Source organism: Mustela nigripes, chromosome 13 (assembly GCF_022355385.1).
Source record: "Mustela nigripes isolate SB6536 chromosome 13, MUSNIG.SB6536, whole genome shotgun sequence".
Lineage (NCBI taxonomy): Eukaryota > Metazoa > Chordata > Mammalia > Carnivora > Mustelidae > Mustela > Mustela nigripes.
The window spans coordinates 115,850,398-115,875,677 of NC_081569.1; the positions used below are offsets into that span (position 1 = coordinate 115,850,398).

At 38.3% G+C, this 25,280-nt stretch overlaps 1 protein-coding gene across 1 annotated transcript in view; it reads left to right on the forward strand.

Moving 5' to 3' along the window:
- Nucleotides 1-25,280, forward strand: part of CATSPERB (cation channel sperm associated auxiliary subunit beta) — a 127,994-nt gene that overhangs the window by 83,626 nt on the left and 19,088 nt on the right. The window contains 2 exon segments of the mRNA XM_059372153.1: nt 5,540-5,730; nt 21,042-21,377. Of these exon segments, the coding sequence (XP_059228136.1) occupies nt 5,540-5,730; nt 21,042-21,377 (527 nt within the window).

Consider the following 25,280-nt stretch of genomic DNA (forward strand, 5'->3'; position numbering starts at 1 on the left):
ATTGGATTGTTTGTTTTGTTGTTGTTGTTGAGTAACAGTGGGTTTTAGTGCTTTTTTTTTTTGCAGGAGTCTGCAATTTGTATAATCCTATGAGTCTTCTTACAAGCTACACTTGCCTGTATATGATTTCTTTTCTTTTTCTTTTTACCTCACCTGCCTATGTATCTCTCATGAAAGACATATATGGATTTTACATTTTTTTAGCCAGTCTAACAATCTTTGTCTTTTAATTGGAGAGTTTAGTCCAATTACGCTTATTATTTTTTACTAATATATTTGAATTCATTTCTGCCATCTTCTACTCTGCTTTGTATTTGTCCTACTTTTTCATGTTTCTTTTTTGCTCTCTCTTCTTGCTTGCCTTATTTTTTTTATTTTTAATTCCAGTACAGTTAGCATGCAGTGTTGTATTAGTTTCAGGTGTACAATAGAGTGACTCAACAATTCCATACGTTACTCACTGCTTCTCACGATAAGTGCCCTTCCTAATCCCCACCACTTATCTCACTCTTGCCCCCACCCACCTCCCCTCTGGTAACCACCAGTCTTGTTTGCCATATTTTGAGATTCTTTTTCTCTCTCATTCCATTTTTTTTTCTTTTACTAGGTTGAGACTTTTGTATTCTGATTGGATTTTTGTTTTGTTTTGATTTGTTTTTGAGAATTTTTTTAATGTTATACAAGATTTTTACATGTATGTTAAGTTAAAGTCTAGAATTAATTGATTTTCTTTAAAAAACAGATTTATTTACTTATTTTAGAGTGACAGAGAGATCGCTTCTCGGCCTTTTGGCTAACATCAAGTGTAGAGTGACAGAGAGCACATGTGTGGAGGGGGGAGGGGAGAGGGAGACAGAGAATCTCAAGTAAACTCCCTGCTGATCAAGGAACATGACATGGGGCTTGACCTCATGAACTTGAGATCATGACCCAGGTTGAAATCAAGAGTCAGAAAAGCTTAACCAACTGAGCTACCAGGTGCCCCTAAAATTAATTGATATTTTGTCCCTGCATATATAAATAAATATATAAATATAAATATATTTATATTTATAAATAAATATATAAATATATAAATATAAATATATTTATATAATATAAATATATTTATATTTATATATTTATATTTATATATTTATATATATTTATATATTTATTTATATATGCATATATATATTTATATAATCCCAAACCCTAGATGTCTGATCTATCTCCACTCTTTATATTTTCTTAGGATGAGTTTAATTATGATCCCTTTGCCCCTCAAACCTTAGAAGACATGTCAGCTTATAAAGTGGTCCCATTATTTAAGATTTGGAGCGAACACAGGCAGGCAGAGTGGCAGGCAGAGGCAGAGGGAGAAGCAGGCTCCCTGCCAAGCAAGGAGCCCAATGTGGGACTCGATCCCAGGACACTGGGATCATGACCTGAGCCAAAGGCAGCTGCTTAACCAACTGAGCCACCCAGATGCCCCTCCATCATGTTTAATAAACAGGATGGTGCATAGTGAGATGGTGTGGTGGAAAGGCCACTGACAGTAGGCCACTGGGTGGGAAAGGGGCAGGGCGCAGTATGGCATCAGTCTTGGAATGGGAGCGTAGCACATGTTGGTAGTTAAGTTTGATGATAGTTGTCTATCTGTCCTTTTGCAGTGTTTCCCCCAGATATTCCTCTCTGCCTCAAGAATTCACTGACTTGTCTAATTTTAAGCCTCTCCTTCCAAATCTCCTTCCTTCCTCCTTTAAAAACTGGATTTCTTGCCTCTCCTGGAATGGCAGAGTGCTATTACCAAGAGCAATCCTAAATACTCAAATACAAGAGACTCCAATAGCAAAGGGGGGAGGCAGCTTTGGTAGTTAAGGTAGCTACCTGGCCATTGGTCATTGACTTCAGAGGCAAAGAGGTTAAGGTTTTTGAGCATGTGTGTGTGTGTGTGTTTAGTACACTTTACTCTTTGGAGAAGTTTTAGGTCCAGAGCAACACTGAGCAGAAAGTACAGTTCTCATAGACTCACCCTGCATACCCACACACCCCCCCTTTGCCACTATCAGTGCCCTACATTATGGTGGTACACTTGTTACTATCCATGAAACTACACTGACATACCATTGTCTGAATGGATACAATTATTAATCTATTCACTTACTTAAGGACAGCTTGGTTGCTTCCAAGTTTTTGGCGATTATGAATAAAGGCTCTTATAAACATCCTTTAGAGTTTTTAAAGATTATTTATTTATTTATTTGACAGAGATAGAGATCACAAGGAGGCAGAGAGGCAGGCAGAGGGGGAAGCAGACTCCTTGCTGAGCAGAGAGCCTGATGTGGGGCTTGATCCCCAGATCCTGAGATTATGACCTGAACCTAAGGCAGAGGCTTAACCCACTGAGCCACCTGGGTGCCCCCTTCTTTAGATTTTTGTGTGAGCTTGTTTTCAACTCATTTGGATCAATACCAAGAAATGTGATTGCTGGGTCCCAGAACATTTTTAGCTTTATAAGAAACTGCCAAACTGTCTTCCAAAGTGGCCGTACCATTTGGCATTCCCACCCGCAATGAATGAGCGTTCCTGTTGCTCCACATCCTTGCATACATTTGATGTTATCAGCATTTCATCGTTTTGCCATTCTATTTTTATTTTGTCAGAGAGAGAGAGAGAGAGAAAGCACAAGCGGGCAGAGTGGGAGGCAGGCTCCCCGCTGAGCAAGGAGCCCGATGTGGTACTCGATCCCAGGACCCTGCGATCATGACCTGAGCCAAAGGCAGAGGCTTAACCAACTGAGCCACCCTGCCATTCTATTTTTATTTACTTTTCTAAATTTTAAGTAGGCTCCACACCTAAGGTGGGGCTTGAAGTCACAACCCTGTGATTAAGAGTCAGTGCTCCACTGATTGAGCCAGCTAGGTGCCCCAAGTTTTGCTATTCTGGGGGGTGTGTAGTGGCATCTTGTGGTTGTTTTAATTTGCATTTCCTGATGACCTATGACACCGAGCATCTTTTCATGTGCTTATCTGCCATCTGCATACCTTCTGTAGTGAAGTGTCTGTTCAGATCTTTTGCCAATTTTTAATTGAGTTGTTTATTTTCTTACTACTGAGTTTTAAGAGTGTTTTGTATTGTAGGGGATCAGAATATGCCACACCAAAATATTCCAGCTTGGCCTACAGATTATTTTCAGCTGAAGGCAGTTGAGAAGAAGCAGAAAAAAGGGAAAAAAGCCTCTGACTTGAAACTGAAGTAACCCCTTTATAAAACACATGTAAAGACACTGTGATTCACAGGGATAGGATTTCTAGACATCACACAACTGATAAATGACAGAACTGTTACTTCTCCTCTGGTCTTCTAACCAAGAACATAGATATTTATCATTTGCCTGAATTCTCATCTGAGAAAAAACTTGAAGGAAAAACAACAGTGAAGCAATTAAGCATGTGTGTGCACGCATGCACACACACACATTCTCTCTCTCAAATAAATAAATGAATAAATAAATAAATTAATTAATTAATTAAAAGAAAGAAAGAAAAAGAGGCCTGCTTGGTTGGCTCAGTCAATTAAGTGTCCCAGGACTCTTGGTTTCAGCTCAGGTCACAATCTCAGGGTGCTGAGATGGAGCCGCGCCTCTGGTTCTGCCCTCACTGGGGAGTCTGCTTGAGATTCTCTCCCACTCTTTCCCTCTGCCCCTCCCCCTGTTCATGCACAAGCTCTCTCTTTCTCTCTCTCTCTCTTTCTCTCTCTAAAGAAACAAATCTTTTAAAAAAATAGAAAGAAAGAAAAATAAGAGAAAGAAAAAAAATCTCTGCCCTCTCCCTCCCAAGAAAGGCAAGATGATCCCTAATCTCCAGAGAGTATCAGTTCAGAAACCTGAGCAGCATCTACATAACAAATCTTATTAAGCAAGACTTCTCTTTCATTAGTTTCCTTGTGCATTAACTTTTCTACAGTCTGGCACTCTAAACCTCTTTTCCTTTGTCTTGTCACTTCTCTACAAACTTACTGTTCTTTGTTAAAAATGCCTTGTAAACTCCAGGTTCTAACCATCCCCTTGAGTTCCTCCTCACTGACATTTCTCTCCTGTGGAAGCATGACACACAGGTTAATAAACTCTATTTGTTTTCCTCTTGTAATCTGTCTCTTGTCAGTTTAATTTCCAGGGCCCCAGGTGCAGAATCTAGGGAAGTAGAGGAGAAAAAAAGGCTTTTTTCTTGCTTTACAGTTTATTTTGGATAACCGTCCTTTATCAAATGTGTTTTTTGCAAATATCCATGCCCCGTGCCCCAATATGTGGTTTGTCTTCTAATTTTATTGGCAGTGTTTTTCACAGAGCAGAGGTTTTTAACTTCAATAAAGTATGGCTTATCAAGCTTTTTCTTCATGGATCATGCCTTCGGTGTCATATCTAAAAAGTCATCCGCATGACCAAGGTCATCTAGGTTTTCTCCTATGTTAATCTTGTATGAGCTTTATCGTTTTGCATTTTATATTTAAGTCTGTGATCCACTTTGAGCTAATTTTTGTGAAGGGTGTAAGGTCTGTGTCTATATTTATTACTCTTTTTTTACATTTTTTAAAAGTGGATTTTTTTTCCTTATACTTACTCACTGTACAATTTCTTAGAAGTCTGATAAACATGGGTGTACCTGGGTGGCTCAGTGGGTTAAGTGACTGACTCTTGATTTGGCTCAGGTCATGATCTCAGGTCCTGGGATCCAGGCCCATACTGGGCTCCATACTCAGCACAGAGTCTGCTTGTCCCTTGCCCTTTGCCTACTGCTCTGCCTACCTGTTCTCTCTGTCAAATAAATAAATACATAAATAACCTTTTTTTAAAAAAAGATAAACAGGATAAACATTAAGAAGCAACAACTGGTAACATTTGATGAATTACCAATTAATCTCTTAAATATGCATTTTTTATTTTCTAATTAATATTTTTCACCTTCTTTCATTTAGACATTATAGCATGACTGCTTTACTTATGTAATTAAAAACACTTTCTAAATGCAATTTTAATTGTTCCATTTATTCTAATTGGATCATGTATTATTATTTACTTAATTTTCCTATTATTGTGGTTTCTTATTTCTAATTTTTATCATAATTCCTTGATGAACATCTCTGTGTGGAAAGCTTATTTTTTTCTGCACTTCAAGTTATTGTCTTAAGATAGAACCCTGTCAGTAGACTTATGGATTCAGAGCGGGGAAAAAATATAATGCTAGAGCTCTTAATGCATGCAGTCAATTTGCTTTTTGGGAAGCTTGTATCAGTTTATAGTCCATTTGTGGTGGATGAGTGCCTATCTCCACTCAATCCTTGCTGCTCCTGAACCCTGTCATTTAAAAATATCTGCTAATTTGATGGGTGAGAAATTGTATCCAGTTGCTATAGTTGGTTAGTGAGGTTGAACAAATGTTAACCAAGTTTTCATTTGTTAGCTGTTTGTAGTACATTTATAAATCATGTGTTCACAAACTTGTTCATTTGAATCACTGTTTTATCCAGATGGCTTGATGTTTGTTGGTTTGGTTTTTAGGAAAACTGGAACAGCTTACATAAGAAAAATATTACATCATAACAATTCTGAAGGATTTTTGTCCTCTGTTATTGCGGAAGTGATAGACCCTTTTGGAATAGAAGAAGTGAATGAAAGCACATGTTTGTCTAGTTCCCTTACCATTAGTCATGTTGGAATTGACTCCTATAAACTTACTCTTCAACCACAAAGTAAGTGTAATAATGTAGTACATCTTTGATTGCTAGAAAAAAATGAAGAATTATCTTTTGGGAAGATTCTATAGATGAACAGTAGATTTCAAGATTTAGTCCATTTTGCAAGATACTGAAATCTACATACACTTGTGTTCCTGGAGGAATGTTTAATTCTAATATAACAAAACCTAGCTTAAACATCATTAATATTTCATATATAGTAGTGCCTTTCATTTATTTTTATAATGTTATTTTGTCTTAAACAGTATTCAAGAGAAGAGAAGAAAATAGGAAGTCCAAAGGAAAAAAGAAAGAAAGAAATATTAGAAGTCCATGTAGATTTTGCCCTACATATTAAAATAATTATGTAGGATATTTCTATTTTAAGGATTATATGCAACAGATATAAATCCAAAGTTAGTACCATTTATTGTAAGGATTTGGCTTTTATTGTGAGTAAGTGGGAAGCCATTGAAAGCATTCAAGTAGAAAGTAACATGATTGGACTTTGGTTTTAACAAGATCACTTTGGTTCCTGTATTGAGAATGGGCTGGGCAGGTGTTAGAAGTCAAGAAGAAAAGCAGAGAAATCAGTTTTGTGATTGCAGTAATCAGGTGAGAGATTATATTAAATTTAAGGTGCCTGACATTCTTCCAAGTGGAGAAATGAGGTTCGTATTTAGGAAGACAAACCTGGGGTTCAGGGAAGGTATCTGGACTGGAGAGAGAAATTTGAGCAGTCAGTATTGATTCTATGAGACCAGATGACACCACCTGGAAATATGGAGTATAAATATGGAGTATAAATATGGAAAGGAAAAGCTCTGAGTTGCAATCCTTGGCATTGCAACAATTAGTGGTTAGGAAGATGGTGGAAGAGTCAGGACAGGAGAGTGGGTGGTCTATTCAGAGAAGAATTAAGAGAAAGTGTGAAGAAGACCTTTCAAGAAGGATGGAACCAGTAGGTCAGGTCAGATGAAGATGGAAAGCCAGCCAGTAGATCTGTGGGCAAGTCACTGGTAGCCTTGACAGAAGCTTTTTTTTGGGTGGAACAGTGTAGACAAAAAGTGTGATTGGATTAGTTTCTAAACAATAGGAACTGAATTCCTATAAACAGAGAGGAATTGAAGACAGTGAATGAAAACAACAATCTTGGCAGGAATTTTGTTAAAGGGGAGGAAAGAGATTATGTGAATTGGAGGGAAGATGGGAAGGGATTTTTGTTGTTTTGTATAAAGTGGGAGAGATTATGGGATAACTGAATGGATCCGTTGGTTAAGCATCCAACTCTTGGTTTATACCTAGGTCATGAACTCAGGGTCCTGGGACAGAGCCCTGCGTCCACCTCCATACTTAGCAGGGAGTCTTCTTGGGATTCTCTCTTCCTCCCACTTGGTCTCTCCCCTCAATCTTTCTCCCTCTCTCTCTTTGTCTCTTTCTCCAGCAAATAAATAATAATCAAGTGGAAGAGGAGGGGAGGAGCAAGATGGCAGAGGAGTAGGAGACCTAAATTTTGTCTGGTCCCAGAAATTCAGTTAGGTAGTTATCAAACCATTCTGAATACCTACCAACTCAATTGGAGAGCAAAGAAAAGAATAGCAGCTATTCTATGAACAGAAAAGCAACCACTTTCTGGAACATAGGAGTGTGGAGAAGTGAATCTGAGGGGATATATAGGAAGATGGACCACAGGGGCAGGGATCCTCTGTCAGCCGGCTCCTGGCAAGTGAGAGCGGAGCAGAGCACAAAATCAGAACTTCAAGAAGTCGCTCCAGTGACTAAGTAGGGCTGGTGGACCCCTTGCTGGGACAGTGTGGTCTCAGGACCCTTGAGGTCATAGACCACAGGTGCTTGAGTGTGGCAGAGCTCCCAGGTATCAGAGCAGGGAAGCCAGCTGCAAAGACAGAGCTGAGGAGGGGGCTCTCAGCTCAGGGTTGCCATAAACCAGGATCTGAGCATAGTTGGGCCACTACTCTTCAAGCAGGGATCCCATAAATGGCAGATCTGGAGAGACCATCCCCCGCCCTCAGGAGGAGCAGCACAGGAATTTGCTGGGTTTGTCGACTCCAAATGGGGCCACACGCCAGAGATAGAAATGCTCGTCATGGGCTGGGTGAGTAGAGTGCAGCCAGAGACCAGAGAGACAGGAGTGATTGACTGCTTTTCTCTGAGGGTGCACTGAGGAGTGGGGCCCAAGCTCTTGGCTCCTATAGGGCTGGATATTGGGAGGTCTCCATTTTCATTCTTGTCCTCCAGGGCTATATGAAAAGCATTCAGGGATCAAAAGTTACTGAGAGCAAATCTAACCAGATTGCTTAGCCTAGTCCCCTGGCAAGGGTGGTGCAATTCCACCACGGGCAAAGACATTTGAGAATCAATGCAGCGGGCCCCTCCCCCAGACGATCTGCAAGAACATCCAACCAAGACCAAGTTTACCAATCAATGAGAACTACAAAACTTCAGAGCGAGGGGAATAAGCACCTAGAATTCATGGCCTTTTCCCCATGATTCTTTAATCTTTCAGAGTTAATTTTTTTTAAATTTTCTTTATTTTTTCTTTTTCTCTCTCCTTTTTTGAATTTTTCTTCTTTCCTTTTTCAACCAACATCTTATCAATTTGTTCTTTAAAGTCTTTTTAAATTTTCGCTTTTGCCATCATCTTCAATCCCTTCATTGCATTTAACCTTGTTTTGTGTGTGTGAGTGTGTGTATATGCATATATATACAATTATATAAATATATACATATATGTTTTTCTTTCTTTAAAATTTTGGGATACAGTTTCTTCTAACACCAAAATACACCCAAAATCTAGGGTGTGGCTCTGTTCTATTCACCAGCCTGATCATATTCTTCTTTTCCTTCTTTCTTTTCTTTTTTTCTCTCTCTTTTCCCCCCAATTTCAGGTCTCTTCTGATTTGTTTAGTGTATATTTTTCTGGTGTCATTGTTACCCTTTTAGCATTTTGTTCTCTTATTAATTTATTTGTCTCTGGACAAAGTGACAAAACAGAAGAACTCATCTCAAAAAAAAAAAAAAAAGAGGCACTACTGACTGCCAGGGACCTAATCGATACAGACATTAGTAAGATGTCAGAACTAGAGTTCAGAATGACAGTTATAAAGTTACTAGCTGGGTTTGAAAAAAGCATAGAAGATGCTAGATAATCCCTTTCTGGAGAAATAAAAGAACTAAAATCTAACCAAGTCGAAATCAAAAGGGATATTAATGGGGTGCAATAAAAAATGGAGGCTCTAACTGCTAGGATAAATGAGGCAGAAGAAAGAATCAGTAATAAAGAAGATCAGATGATGGAGAATAAAGAGTCTGAGAAAAATAGAGATAAGCAACTACTGGATCATGAGGGGAGAATTCAAGAGATAAGTGATATCATAAGATGAAACAATATTAGAATAATTGGGATCCCAGAAGAAGAAGAGAGGGGCAGAAGGTATACTGGAGCAAATTATAGCTAAGAACTTCCCTAATTTGGAGAGGGAATCAGGCATCAAAATCCAGGAATCCTCAAAATCAATAATGATAGGTCAACACCCCATCATCTAATAGTAAAACTTACAAGTCTCAGAGACAAAAAGAAAATCCCAAAAGCAGCTCAGGACAAGAGGTCTGTAACCTACAAAGGTAGAAATATTAGATTGGCAACAGACTTATTCACAGTGACCTGGCAGGCCAGAAGGCACTGGCCTTATATATTCAGAGCACTAAATGAGAAAAATATGCAGTCAAGAATATTATATCCAGCTAGGCTGTCATTGAAAATAGGTGAAAAAATAAAAAGCTCCCAGGACAAACAAAAACTAAAAAAATTTTCAAAGACCAAACCAGCTCTACAGGAAATACTGAAACAGGTCCTCTAAGCAAAGAGAGAGCCTAAAAGTAACAGATGAGAAAGGAGCAGAGACAATTTATAGTAAGTCACCTTACAGGCAATACAATGGCACTAAATTCACATCTTTCAATATTTACCCTGAGTGTAAATGGGCTAAATGCCCCAATCAAAAGACACAGGGTGCCAGAATGGATTAAAAAAAAAAAAGACCCATCAATATGCTGTCTACAGGAGACCTATTTTAGACCCAGAGACACCAACAGATTCAAAGTGAAGGGCTGGAAAACCACTTATGCTAATGGACATCAAAAGAAAGCTGGGGTGGCAATCCTTATATCACTCAAATTAGATTTTAAACCAAAGACTATAATAAGAGATGAGGAAGGACACTTTATTATACTTAAAGGATCTACCCAACAGGAAGATCTAACAATTTTAAATATCTATCCCTAACATGGGAGCAGCCAATTAATAATAAAGCCAAAGAAACAAATTAACAATAATACAATAATAGTAGGGGACTTGAACACCTTCTGCACTGAAAAGGACAGACATCTAAGCAAAAGATCAACAAGAAAATAGAGGCTTTAAATGACACAATGGACCAGATGGACTTCACAGATATATTCAGAACATTCCATCCCAAAGCAACAGTATACATATTCTCCTCTAGTGCACATGGAACATTCTCCAGAATAGATCACACTGTGGGTCACAAATCAGGTCTCAACAGGTACCAAAAGATTGGGATAATTCCCTGCATATTTTTGGACCACAACACTTTGAAACTAGATCTCAACCACAAGAGGAAAGTTGGAAAGAATTCAAATACATGGAGGCTAAAGAGCACCTTACCAAAGAATGAATGGGTCAACCAGGAAATTAAAGAAGAATTTCTAAAAAGTCATGGAAACAAATTAAAATGAAAATATAACTGTTCAAGAGGCTCCTGGGTGGCTCAGTGGGTTAAGCCTCTGCCCTCAGCTCAGGGTCCTGGAATCAAGCCCTGCACTGGGCTCTCTGCTCAGCAGGGAGCCTGCTTCCCTTCCTCTCTCTCTCTGCCTGCCTCTCTGCCTACTTGTGGTCTCTGTCTTCAAATAAATAAAATCTTTAAAATATATATAGATATATAGATCTATATATCGATATATCTATAGATCAATATATAGATATATCTATATATATCTGTTCAAAATCTCTGGGACACAACAAAGGCCATCCTAAGAAGAAAGTATATAGCAATACAAGCCTTTCTCAAGAAAAAAGAAAGGTCTCAAATAGACAACCTAACCCAACACTTAAAGCAGTTGGAGAAAGAACAGGCAAAGAAAGCCTAAATCAGCAGGAGAAGAGAAATACAAAGATCAGAGCAGAAATTGATGAAATAGAAACCAAAAGAACAGTAGAACAGATTAATGAAAGTAGGAGCTGGTCCTTTGAAAGAATTAATAAGATTAATAAACCCCTGGCCAGACTTATCAAAAAGAAAAGAGAAAGGACCCAAATTAATATAATTAGTGACTGAGCCATCCAGGCACCCAGGATCCAAAATAATAAAATCATGGATGAAGAGGTGAGATCACAACCAAAAGCAAAGAAATATAATTATAAGAACATATTATGAGCAACTATGTGTCAGCAAATTAGACAATCTGGAAGAACTGGATGCATTCCTAGAGATATATGAACTACCAAAACTGAACCAGGAAGAAATAGAAAACCTGAACAGACCAGTAACCAGCAAGCAAATTTAAACAGTAATAAAATTTCCCAACAAACAAGAGCCTGGGGCCAGATGGCTTCCCAGGGGAATTCTACCAAACATTTAAAGAAGAATTAATTCCTATTCTCCTGAAACTGTTCCAAAAAATAGAAATGGAAGGAAAACTTCCAAACTCATTCTGTGAGGCCAGCATTACCTTGATCCCAAAACCAGACAAAGACCCCATCAAAAAAGAATTACAAACCAGTATCCCTGATGAACATGGAGTCTCACCAAAATATATTCTTACCAAAATACTAGTCAATAGGATCCAATAGTACATAAAAAGGATTATTCAGCAGGACCAAGTGGGATTTATTCCTGGGATGCAAGGTTGGTTCAACATCTGCAAATCAATCAATGTGATACAATACATTAAAAAAAATAACAAGAACCATATGATATTCTCAATAGATGCAGAAAAAGCATTTGACAAAGAACAGCACCCTTTCTTAATCAAAACTCTTCACATTTTAGGGAGAAGAGGGTACATACCTCAATATCATCAAAGCCATCTATGAAAACTCCACAGTGAATATCATTTTCAATGGGGAAAAACTGAGAGCTTTTGCCCTAAAGTCAGGAACACAGCAAGAATGTCCGCTATCACCACTGCTATTCAACATAGTACTAGAAGTCTTAGCTTCAGCAATCAGACAACAAAAATAAATGGCATCCAAATCAGCAAAGAAGAAGTCAAACTCTCAGTCTTTGCAGATGAAATGATTCTTTATCATATCAAGCCAAAAGTCTTCACCCCAAAACTTCTAGAACTCATACATGAATTCAGTGAAGTGTCGGGATATAAAATCAATGCACAAAAATCAGTTGCATTTCTATACACCAACAACAAGACAGAAGAAAGAGAAATTAAGAAGTTGATCACATTTACAATTGGACCCAAAACCATAAGATACCTAGGAATAAATCTAACCAAAGAGGCAAAGAATCTGTACTCAGAAAACTATAGAATACTCATGAAAGAAATTGAAGAAGCAAAAAGAAATGGAAAAACCTTCCATGCTCATGGATCAGAAGAAATATTATGAAACTTTCTATGCTACCTAGAGCAATCCACACATTTAATGCAATCCCTATCAAAATACCATCAACTTTTTTCAAAGAAATGGAACAATCCTAAAATTTGTATGAAACCAGAAAAGAGCCAAATAGCCAGAAGAATGTTGAAAAAGAAAACCAAAGCTAGTGGCATCACAATTCCATAATCAAACTTTATTGGAAAGCTATAATCATCAAGACAGTGGGGTACTGGAACATAAACATATGCATAGATCAATGGAATGGAATAGAGAACCCAGAAGTAGACCCTCAATTCTACAGTCAACTAATCAACAAAGCAAGAAAGAATGTCCAATGGAAAAAGACAGTTACTTCAACAAATGATGTTGGGAAAATTGGACAGCAACACCCAGAAGACTGAAACTAGACCATTTCCTTACACCACATACAAAAATATACTCCAAATGGGTGAAAGACCTCAGTGTGACATAGGAATCCATCAAAATCCTTGAGGAGGGAGGAGTCAAGATGGCGGAAAAGTAACAGGCTGACACTACTTCAGCTAGCAGGAGATCAGCTAGATAGCTTATCTAAAGATTGCAAACACCTGCAAATCCATCGGCAGATTGAAGAGAAGAAGAACAGCAATTCGGGAAACAGAAAAACAACCACTTTCTGAAAGGTAGGACCGGCGGAGAAGTGAATCCAAAGCGACGGGAAGATAGACCCCGTGCGGAGGGGCCAGCTCCCAGCAAACGGCGGAGCAACGGAGCACAAAATCAGGACTTTTAAAAGTCTGTTCCGCTGAGGGACATCGCTCCAGAGGCTAAACCGGGGAAAAGTCCACGCAGGGTCACAGAAGGATTGGGGGTGTCTGAGTGTCGCAAGCTTGCGGGTATTGGAACGGGAAAGCTGGCTACAGAGACAGAGCCAACAGTAAGCTCACAGCTCGGGGTTACCTTGAACCCGTCCCAGGCTCGGTGAGATCGGAGCGCTGCTGGAGGTCAGGCAGACGGGAGTAACTGGCTGCTGTTCTCTGAGGGCACACTGAGTAGTGGGGCCCCGGGCTCTTGGCTCCTCCCGGCCGGAGACCAGGAGGCCGCCATTTGTATTCCCGTCCTCCGGAACTCTACAGAAAGCGCTCAGGGAACAAAAGCTCCTGAAAACAAACCCGAGTGGATTACTCAGCCCTGCCCCTGGTAAGGGCAGTGCAATTCCGCCTGGGGCAAAGACACTTGAGAATCACTACACCAGGCCCCTCTCCCAAAGATCAACAAGAAATCCAGCCAAGACCAAGTTCTACCTACCTACCAAGGAGTGCAGCTTCAATACCAAGGAGAGCAGCAGAATTCCAGAGGAGGAGAAAGCAAAGTACGGAACTCATGGCTTTCTCCCTGTGATTTTTTCAGTCTTGCAGTTAATTTAATTTTTTTCTTTTTCATTTTTTTCCTCTTCTTCTGCTAAAATTTTTTTTAACTTTTACCCTTTTCTTTTTTAACGTTTTTTAGCTAGTTTATCTAATATATATATATTTTCTTTTTTATATTTTTCTTTATTCATTTTCTTTTTTTAAATTCTTTTCTTTTTTTTTTTTTCTTTCTTTCTTTTTGAACCTCTTTTTATCCTCTTTCTCCCCCCTCACGATTTGGAATCTCTTCTGATTTGGTTAAACATATTTTCCTGGGGTTGTTGCCACCCTTTTAGTATTTTACTTGCTCTTTCTTATACTCTTAGCTGGACAAAATGACAAGGTGGAAAAATTCACCACAAAAAAAAAAAGAACAAGAGGCAGTACCGAAGGCTAGGGACCTAATCAATACAGACATTGGTAATATGTCAGATCTAGAGTTCAGAATGACAATTCTCAAGGTTCTAGCCGGGCTCGAAAAAGGCATGGAAGATATTAGAGAAACCTTCTCGGGAGATATAAAACCCTTTCTGGAGAAATAAAAGAACTAAAATCTAACCAAGTTGAAATCAAAAAAGCTATAAATGAGGTGCAATCAAAAATGGAGGCTCTCACTGCTAGGAAAAATGAGGCAGAAGAAAGAATTAGTGATATAGAAGACCAAATGACAGAGAGTAAAGAAGCTGAGCAAAAGAGGGACAAACAGCTTCTGGACCATGAAGGGAGAATTCGAGAGATAAGTGACACAATAAGACGAAACAACATTAGAATAATTGGGATTCCAGAAGAAGAAGAAAGAGAGAGGGGAGCAGAAGGTATACTGGAGAGAATTATTGGGGAGAATTTCCCCAATATGGCAAAGGGAACGAGCATCAAAATTCAGGAGGTTCAGAGAATGCCCCTCAAGATCAATAAGAATAGGCCCACACCCCATCCCTAATAGTAAAATTTACAAGTCTTAGTGACAAAGAGAAAATCCTGAAAGCAGCCCAGGAAAAGAAGTCTGTAACATACAATGGTAAAAATATTAGATTGGCAGCTGACTTATCCACAGAGACCTGGCAGGCCAGAAAGAGCTGGCATGATATTTTCAGAGCACTAAACGAGAAAAACATGCAGCCAAGAATACTATATCCAGCTAGGCTATCATTGAGAATAGAAGGAGAGATTAAAAGCTTCCAGGACAAACAAAAACTGAAAGAATTTGCAAACACCAAACCAGCTCTACAGGAAATATTGAAAGGGGTCCTCTAAGCAAAGAGAGAGCCTACAAGTGGTAGATCAGTAAGGAACAGAGGCAATATACAGTAACAGTCACCTTACAGGCAATACAATAGCACTAAATTCATATCTCTCAATAGTTACCCTGAATGTTAATGGGCTAAATGCCCCCAATCAAAAGACACAGGATATCAGAATGGATAAAAAAACAAAACCCATTTTAAGCCCGAAGACACCTCCAGATTTAAAGTGAGGGGGTGGAAAAGAATTTACCATGCTAATGGACATCAGAAGAAAGCAGGAGTGGCAATCCTTATATCAGATCAATTAGATTTTAAGCCAAAGACTATAATAAGAGATGAGGAAGGACACTATATCATACTCAAAGGGTCTGTCCAACAAGAAGATCTAACAATTTTAAATATCTATGCCCCCAACGTGGGAGCAGCCAACTATATAAACCAATTAATAACAAAATCAAAGAAACACATCAACAACAATACAATAATAGTAGGGGACTTTAACACTCCCCTCACTGAAATGGACAGATCATCCAAGCAAAAGATCAGCAAGGAAATAAAGGCCTTAAACGACACACTGGACCAGAGGGACATCACAGATATATTCAGAACATTCCATCCCAAAGCAACAGAATACACATTCTTCTCTAGTGCACATGGAACATTCTCCAGAATAGATCACATCCTCGGTCCTAAATCAGGACTCAACCGGTATCAAAAGATTGGGATCATTCCCTGCATATTTTCAGACCACAATGCTCTGAAGTTAGAACTCAACCACAAGAGGAAGTTTGGAAAGAACCCAAATACATGGAGACTAAACAGCATCCTTCTAAAGAATGAATGGGTCAACCGGGAAATTAAAGAAGAATTGAAAAAAATCATGGAAACAAATGATAATGAAAATACAACAGTTCAAAATCTGTGGGACACAACAAAGGCAGTCCTGAGAGGAAAATATATAGCGGTACAAGCCTTTCTCAAGAAACAAGAAAGATCTCAGGTACACAACCTAACCTTACACCTAAAGGAGCTGGAGAAAGAACAAGAAAGAAACCATAAGCCCAGCAGGAGAAGAGAAATCATAAAGATCGGAGCAGAAATCAATGAAATAGAAACAAACAAACAAAAAAAAACAATAGAGCAAATCAACGAAACTAGGAGCTGGTTCTTTGAAAGAATTAATAAAATTGATAAACCCCTGGCCAGACTTATCAAAAAGAAAAGAGAAAGGACCCAAATAAATAAAATCATGAATGAAAGAGGAGAGATCACAACTACGCCAACAAATTTGACAATCTGGAAGAAATGGATGCATTCCTAGAAACATATAAACTACCACAACTGAACCAGGAAGAAATAGAAAGCCTGCACAGACCCATAACCAGTAAGGAGATTGAAACAGTCATTAAAAATCTCCAAACAAACAAAAGCCCAGGGCCAGATGGCTTCCCAGGGGAATTCTACCAAACATTTAAAGAACTAATTCCCATTCTCCTGAAACTGTTCCAAAAAATAGAAATGGAAGGAAAACTTCCAAACTCATTTTATGAGGCCAGCATCACCTTGATCCCAAAACCAGACAAGGATCCCATCAAAAAAGAGAGCTATAGACCAATATCCTTGATGAACACAGATGCAAAAATTCTCACCAAAATACGAGCCAATAGGATTCAACAGGACATTAAAAAGATTATTCACCACGACCAAGTGGGATTTATTCCAGGGCTACAAGGTTGGTTCAACATTTGCAAATCAATGTGATACAGTACATTAATAAAAGAAAGAACAAGAACCATATGATACTCTCAATAGATGCTGAAAAAGCATTTGACAAAGTACAGCATCCCTTCCTGATCAAACTTTTCAAAGTGTAGGGATAGAGGGCACATACCTCAATATCATCAAAGCCATCTATGAAAAACCCACCGCAAATATCATTCTCAATGGAGAAAAACTGAAAGCTTTTCCGCTAAGGTCAGGAACATGACAGGGATGTCCATTATCACCACTGTTATTCAACATAGTACTAGAAGTCCTAGCCTCAGCAATCAGACAACAAAAGGAAATTAAAGGCATCCAAATTGGCAAAGAAGAAGTCAAATTATCACTCTTTGCAGATGATATGACACTATATGTGGAAAACCCAAAAGACTCTACTCCAAAACTGCTAGAACTTGTACAGGAATTCAGTAAAGTGTCAGGATATAAAATCAATGCACAGAAATCAGTTGCATTACTCTACACCAACAACAAGACAGAAGAAAGAGAAATTAATGAGTCCATCCCATTTACAATTGCACCCCAAACCATAAGACACCTAGGAATAAACCTAACCAAAGAGGCACAGAATCTATACTCAGAAAACTATAAAGTACTCATGAAAGAAATTGAGGAAGACACAAAGAAATGGAAAAATGTTCCATGCTCCTGGATTGGAAGAATAAATATTGTGAAAATGTCTATGCTACCTAAAGCAATCTACACATTTAATGCAATTCCTATCAAAGTACCATCCATCTTTTTCAAAGAAATGGAACAAATAATTCTAAAATTTATATGGAACCAGAAAAGACCTCGAATAGCCAAAGGAATATTGAAAAAGAAAGCCAATGTTGGTGGCATCACAATTCCAGACTTCAAGCTCTATTACAAAGCTGTCATCATCAAGACAGCATGGTACTGGCACAAAAACAGACACATAGATCAATGGAACAGAATAGAGAGCCAGAAATAGACCCTCAACTCTATGGTCAACTAATCTTTGACAAAGCAGGAAAGAATGTCCAATGGAAAAAAGACAGCCTCTTCAATAAACGGTGTTGGGAAAATTGGACAGCCACATGCAGAAAAATGAAATTGGACCATTTCCTTACACTACACACAAAAATAGACTCAAAATGGATGCAGGACCTCAATGTGTGAAAGGAATCCATCAAAATCCTTGAGGAGAACACAGGCAGCGACCTCTTCGACCTCAGCCGCAGCAACATCTTCCTAGGAACATCACCAAAGACAAGGGAAGCAAGGGCAAAAATGAACTATTGGGATTTCATCAAGATCAAAAGCTTTTGCACAGCAAAGGAAACAGTTAACAAATCAAAAGACAACTGACAGAATGGGAGAAGATATTTGCAAACGACATATCAGATAAAGGACTAGTGTCCAAAATCTATAAAGAACTTAGCAAACTCAACACCCAAAGAACAAATAATCCAATCAAGAAATGGGCAGAGGACATGAACAGACATTTCTGCAAAGAAGACATCCAGATGGCCAACAGACACATGAAAAAGTGCTCCATATCACTCAACATCAGGGAAATATAAATCAAAACCACAATGAGATATCACCTCACACCAGTCAGAATGGCTAAAATCAACAAGTCAGGAAATAACAGATGCTGGCGAGGATGCAGAGAAAGGGGAACCCTCCTACACTGTTGGTGGGAATGCAAGCTGGTGCAACCACTCTGGAAAACAGCATGGAGGTTCCTCAAAACGTTGAAAATAGAACGGCCCTATGACCCAGCAATTGCACTACTGGGTATTTACCCTAAAGATACAAAAGTTGTGATCCAAAGGGGCACGTGCACCCGAATGTTTATAGCAGCAATGTCCACAATAGCCAAACTATGGAAAGAACCTAGATGTCCATCAACAGATGAATGGATCAAGAAGATGTGGTATATATACACAATGGAATACTATGCAGCCATCAAAAGAAATGAAATCTTGCCATTTGCGACAACATGGATGGAACTAGAGCATATCATGCTTAGCAAAATAAGTCAAGCAGAGAAAGACAACTATCATATGATCTCCCTGATATGAGGAAGTGGTGAGGCAACATGGGGTCTTAAGTGGGTAGGAAAATAATCAATGAAACAAGATGGGATTGGGAGGGAGACAAACCATAAGTGACTCTTAATCTCACAAAACAAACTGAGGGTTGCTGGGGGGAGAGGGGTTGCGAGAAGGTGGGTGGGGTTATGGACATTGGGGAGGGTATGTGCTTTGGTGAGTGCTGTGAAGTGTGTATACCTGGAGATTCACAGACCTGTACCCCTGGGGAAAAATATATATGTTTATAAAAAATAAAAAATTAAAAAAAAAATCCTTGAGGACAACACAGGCAGCAACTTCTTCGACCTCAGCTGTAGCAACTTCTTTCTAGACATATCGCCAAAGGCAAGGGAAGCAAGGACAAAAATGAACTTTTGGGACTTCATCAAAATAAAAAGTTTTGCACAGCAAAGGCAACCAACAGAATGGGAAAGATATTTGCAAATTACATATCAGATAAAGGGCTAGTATCCAAAATCTATAAAGAACATATCCAACACAACAACCAAAGAATAAATAATTCAGTCAAGAAATGAACAGAAGACATGGACAGACATTTCTGCAAAGAAGACATCCAAATGGCCAACAGACACATGAGAAAGTGAGCCACATCACTCAGCACCAAGGAAATACAATTCAAAACCACAGTGAGATACCACCCCACACTAGTCAGAATGGCTAAATTAACAAGTTGGGAAGCAATAGGTGTTGGTAAGGATGCAGAGACAGGGGAACCCTCCTGCACTGTTGGGGGGAAAACAAGCTGGTGCAGTCACTCTGGAAAACAGTATGGAGGGTCCTCAAAAAGTTAAAAATAGAGCTACCCTACAATCCAGCAATTGCACTATTGGGTACTCACCCCAAAGATACAAATGTAGTGATCTGAAGGGGCAGGTGCACCCCAATGCTTATAGCAGCAATGTCCACAATAGTCAAACTATGGAAAGAGCCCAGAGGTCCATCAACAGATGAATGGATAAAGAAAATGTGGTATATTTATATCTATCTATTTATCTGTATCTATATCTATCTATATATCTCTGTGTGTGTATGTATATAGGAATATTACACAACCATCAAAAAAACCCCAAAACCTTGCCATTTGCAATGACATGGATGAAACTAGAGGATATTATGCTAAGCATAATAAGCCAATCAGAGAAAGACAATTATCATATGATCTCACTGACATGAGAAATTTGAGAAATAAGAGAGAGGATCATAGGGGAAGTGAGGGGAAAAATGAAAAAAGGTGAAACCAGAGAGGAAGAAAAACCATAAGAGATTTTTAATCTCAGAAAACAAACTGAGGGTTGCTGCAGGGGAGGGGGGTGAGGTATGAGGTAACTAGGTGATGGACACTGGGGAGGGTATGTGCTTTGGTAAACACTGTGAATTGTGTAAGACTGATAAATCACAGACCGGTACCACTACAAAAATTAATACATTGTATGTTAATAAAAAAATAATAAAGTGGGAGAAATTAGAGCATGCATACACAACAAAGGGAACAATGAGGGTCTCTTCTGACTACTTCTGTTGATTTTTTCAGAATGAGGAGAACATTGGTGTGCTGGTATCTTTCCTGAGGTATCAAAGACATTTGAATGTGGCGACCTCCCCTTCCTTGAAACAGCCTTCTTATGGATCCTCTCACATCATCTTATGTGGGGATGTTCCTCACAGTCCTGCCCTAAAGTCTAGTTCTTTTAAATATTCATGCCCTTCCTAAACAATCAATTATTCATCTACTCAACAAATATTTGTTGAGCACCTTCTATATAATAGGCAGACCTTTAGGTCCTGGGGAAACACTGGCTACATTATCCTTCTCTTATGTTATCCTTCTCTTAGAATCACAATAAAGATTCTAAGTTATTAAGGTTCTTGGTAGTTCTAAAGTAAAGAAATCAGCTTTCTTATACTTACTTAGCCCTACGAAGGTATCTTTTTTTTTTCCCCCTGCAGGGGATTTTAGGGAACTAGTTTAATAATAAAGGTTTAAGAATATGTTTGTGTTTGACATATTTGTGATATACTTTCTACAAAATAATTTGAATTCTAACCTCAAATCTGGCCAGTGTGTTCCCTGGTTAAGACCACAGTTTAAAAACTCAAAAATGTTTTCATCAGTTTTGTCCACCAGGATGCTTGAATAACATTGGCTATTTTATTTTGCAATAAATTATTCCTTTTTTAGCTCCAGGTACTAATGCCTCATTTCAAGACCTGGACGTAGAGAAGACTGTGGTGATTCCTGGTCATAGCAGCTTCCTGATCACAAGCATTTTAGATGATAAGAATGCTTTAGCTATTGCTACCATGCCTGACAGAATACTCAACAATATGATCATCCCAAAAGACTCCTGGTTCTTACACAACTTGGGGCACAGAAATGGACGAATGTGGTCTATATATGCAAAACCGTGTAATTATTGGTTTCAACAGGATCATTCCCTATTCCTCAATGTCCTGAAATACATTGATCTGGGGAAATCTTACACTTTCAAAGTTAAGGTTATACCTAATACAGAAGGTAAGTTTATTTTTACTGGGAAACATCAAAAGGAGATGTTGTTTTTCTTGAGTGTAAAATATACTCTTTGATATTGTCATTATCTTTGGCTTACATGGTAGCTGACATTCTGTTAATAATGGTATTAGCTTCTAATTATTGAACACTTACTATGTTCTTAGGCTCTGTACTAAATTATTTTTATGTATTTTTTCACTTAATACTTACAACAACTCAAAAAGCCTAGATTTTAATTCTCATTTATAAACGAGGAAAATGATGTTATGTTAGCAGCCCAAGTTTACACAGGATTTTAGTTTAGATTTTTGCTGTCCGCTGAAAAGAAACCTGTTTAGTTACTTTGGTATTGTTGCAGTTATTTCAAGTATTTATTTTGAGCCCCCCAAAATGGATTTTAAATAGTATTCTATTTTTCCCATTTTCCATGGCATTTATTTATTACAAAAATGAAATTAAACTTCCTAAAGATGAAGGAGAAATGGCATATAGGAAAATAAAACAATAATTTTGGCAAATAACTGAGCTAGAAAGAGGAAAGGAAGATGAAGGGAAGGGGGCGGGAAAGAGAAGAAAATTCTGTCACCAAAGTGAAGAGGGAACTCAAAGCCAAAGAAATTAGCTACTTTGTGGCTCCCTGAAAGATGTGAGACTTAGATATGGGCCATGTTGGCAGAGGGATGGATTTTAATACCCAACTGTTGGCAGAATATAATTTGTGGTAGGAGGCTGGAACCAAAACCAGTAAGTAAAGCTGGGAGCTTAAATTATGAAAAGGGGATTATGAAAACTTTATCTTCCAACCCAAAGAGGGTGCTCAGGGAACTACCATCTCCATGAGACCCAAAGTGGGAAAAAAGGATCTCCTGTAAAAACCGCAAACTCCAGGACTGTGTAACGCCTAGAGGCAACACACTAATTGTAGAAATCCCAAGCTGAGAAGTAATTTTAATGCCTGGGCCCCAGCTTAAGCAAGCATAAAACTTTTTGTAGGAATATTTCCATAGTCCAGGGAACATAGACTTCCATGGAAAATAGATCTCCATCAAACATGAATTGAGGAAAACATTTTAAAACCATGTAACCAAATGACCTAACGGAAGAAAAGAGAACTTGGTTTTTATTTTCATTTTATTTATTTACTTACTTACTTACTTACTTATAAAGTAGACTCCACACCCAGCATGGAACCCAAAGTAGGACTTGAACTCATGACCCTGAAATCAAGATCTGAGATCAAGAGATAGCTGCTTACCTGACTGAGCCATCCAGGCACCCCAAGAACTTGATCTTTAATCTCCAAGGACTTAAGATAATAGAAAAATCCGAAAGACACTATATGTAAAACTCTCGGAGAGATAAAAGAAGATATATGAATCATAATGAAAGAACAAAACACAATTTTTAAAAGGCTCATTTGAAAAACAAAACCAAACGCATTTATACAAATGAAAATTACCCCCCCCCAAAAAAATGGGAGGACATCTTTTTGTGTTTCAATCAATACTGTGGCACTTAAATATTGTTAAAAAAAAAAAAAAACAACCTTCCTCTTGAAACACTTAAAATCTTTTCTCATTGATTATATGACTAATTGTCCATATTTCCTTCAAGTAATTCTAGAGTTTTAATTTAATTTAACTTTCCATCTAAGTCTTTAATTTACATTGATTTCACTTTGATATATTATAGGATATATTACAGGTGATTAGTGAGTTGTTCCAACCACAGTTCTTGAATAGTGTGACCTTTCTTAACTGGCTTCAGAATACAGTAAACAATTTACCTATCATCTTGACCATTCTGGATTTTTAAAACTCTGTTCCTATTTTATCTCTTCATATTCCAGTGCAAGGCCCACAGTGTTCTAAATATTTCAGCTTTAAAACATATCAAATCCACTGTTGAATGGTACAGTTTTACTCATTCAGTTTGATGGAAGCAAATAGTAATCAGAAGTGAAGAAAAGCCTAGTGCATGCTACTCAAAATGTGGGTGGCTAGACCAATCACATCAGCAGCACCTAGCTGCTTGTTAGAAATGCAGAATCTTTTGTAATTCCATACAAATCTTAGGGGTGTTTTTCTATTTTTGTGAAAAACCCTATTGGAATTTTGATATGGATTGCATTGAGTCTGTAGGTATGGACATTTTAAGAATATTCTTGTAATTTATGAACATGGGCTGTCTTTCCATTTATTTGTGTCTTCTTCAGTTTCTTTCACTGTTATCTCATAGTTTTCAGTGTACAGGTCTTTTACCTCATTGGTTAAATTTATTCCTATGTATTTTATTCTTTTTAGTGCTATTGTAAATGAGATTGTTTTCTTAATTTCTCTTTTGGATAGGCTGTTGTTAGTATTTAGAAACACAACTGATTTGTGTTCTGGATTCTGGGGCATTACTTATCTCTATGTAAAGTCCTGTTACCTACAAACAGAGGCAATTTTACTTCTTCCTTTCTTTCTTTTTTTTTTAATTTGACACAGATAGAGAGAGTTCACAAGTAGGTAGAGAGGCAGGTAGAGAGAGAGGGAAGCAGACTCCCTGCTGAGCAGAGAGCCTGATGCGGTTCTCGATCCCAGGACCCTGGGATCATGACCCGAGCTGAAGGCAGAGGCTTTAACCCAATGAGCCATCCAGGTGTCTGTATATTACATTATCTTAATCAAAACATTATGATGCTGGCATAAAAGGCAGACACATAGCCCAATGGACCAAAATAAAATAGGCAGCCCAGAAGTAAGTTAATTAATCTTTAACAAGGGAGCCAAGAACATGCAGTGGAAAAAAATAGTCACTTCAATTAATGGTATTGGGAAAACTGGTTAATCACACCCAAGAGAATAAAACTGAACCCTTATCTTACTAATTAATGAAATTAATTAATGAAACAAATTAATTACTTAAATGGATTAAAGGCTTAAATGTAAGATCTAAAACCTTAAAACTCCTAGAAGAAAACATAGGGGAGAAGATCATTGACTTTGATCTTGACACTGACTTTTCTGGATATGACACAAAAATCAAAGGCAACAAAAACAGAAGTAAATAAGTGGGACTACATCAAACTAAAAAGCTCTGCACAACAAAGGAAACCATCAGCAAAATGAAAAGACAGCCTATGGAGTGGGAGAAAACATTTGTAAACCTTATTCTGGTAAGCAGTTAATATCTGAAATGGATAAGAAACGCATACAACTCAATAGCAAAAAAACAAACCCCACAAATAATGCAATTAAAAAATGGGCAAAGAACCTGAGTAGATGTCTTTCAGAGAAGACATATGAAGGGTGCCTGGGTGGCTCAGTGGGTTAAAGACTCTGCCTTCGGTTCAGGTCATGATCCCAAGATCCTGGGATCAAGCCCCACATCGGGCTCTTTGCTCAGCAGGGAGCCTGCTTCCTCCTTGCTTTCTCTGCCTGCATCTCTGCCTACTTGTGAACTCTGTCTGTCAAATAAATAAATAAAATATTTAAAAAAAAAAAAAAAGACCTGTGAATGGCCAACAGATACAGGGAAAAGTGTTCAACATCACAAATTATTAGGAAAACGCAAATCAAAACCACAGTGAGATATCACCTTAAACCAGTTAGAATGGCAAGTGTCAGAAAGACAAGAGATGAGAAGCATTGGTGAGGATATGGACAAAAAGGGAACCCTCATGCACCGTTGGTGGAAATGGAAACTGGAGCAGCCACCATGGAAAGAATGGCAGTTCCTCAGAAAATTTGAAGTAGAAGTACCCAATGTTCCAGCAATCCCACGTCTGGGTATATATCTGAAGGAGACAAAGTCAGGACCTCAAAGAGATATCTGCACTCTGATGTTCATTGCAGGTTATAATAGCCAAGGTACAGAAACAACCTAAGTGTTGGTTGATGGATGAATGGATAAAGAAAATGT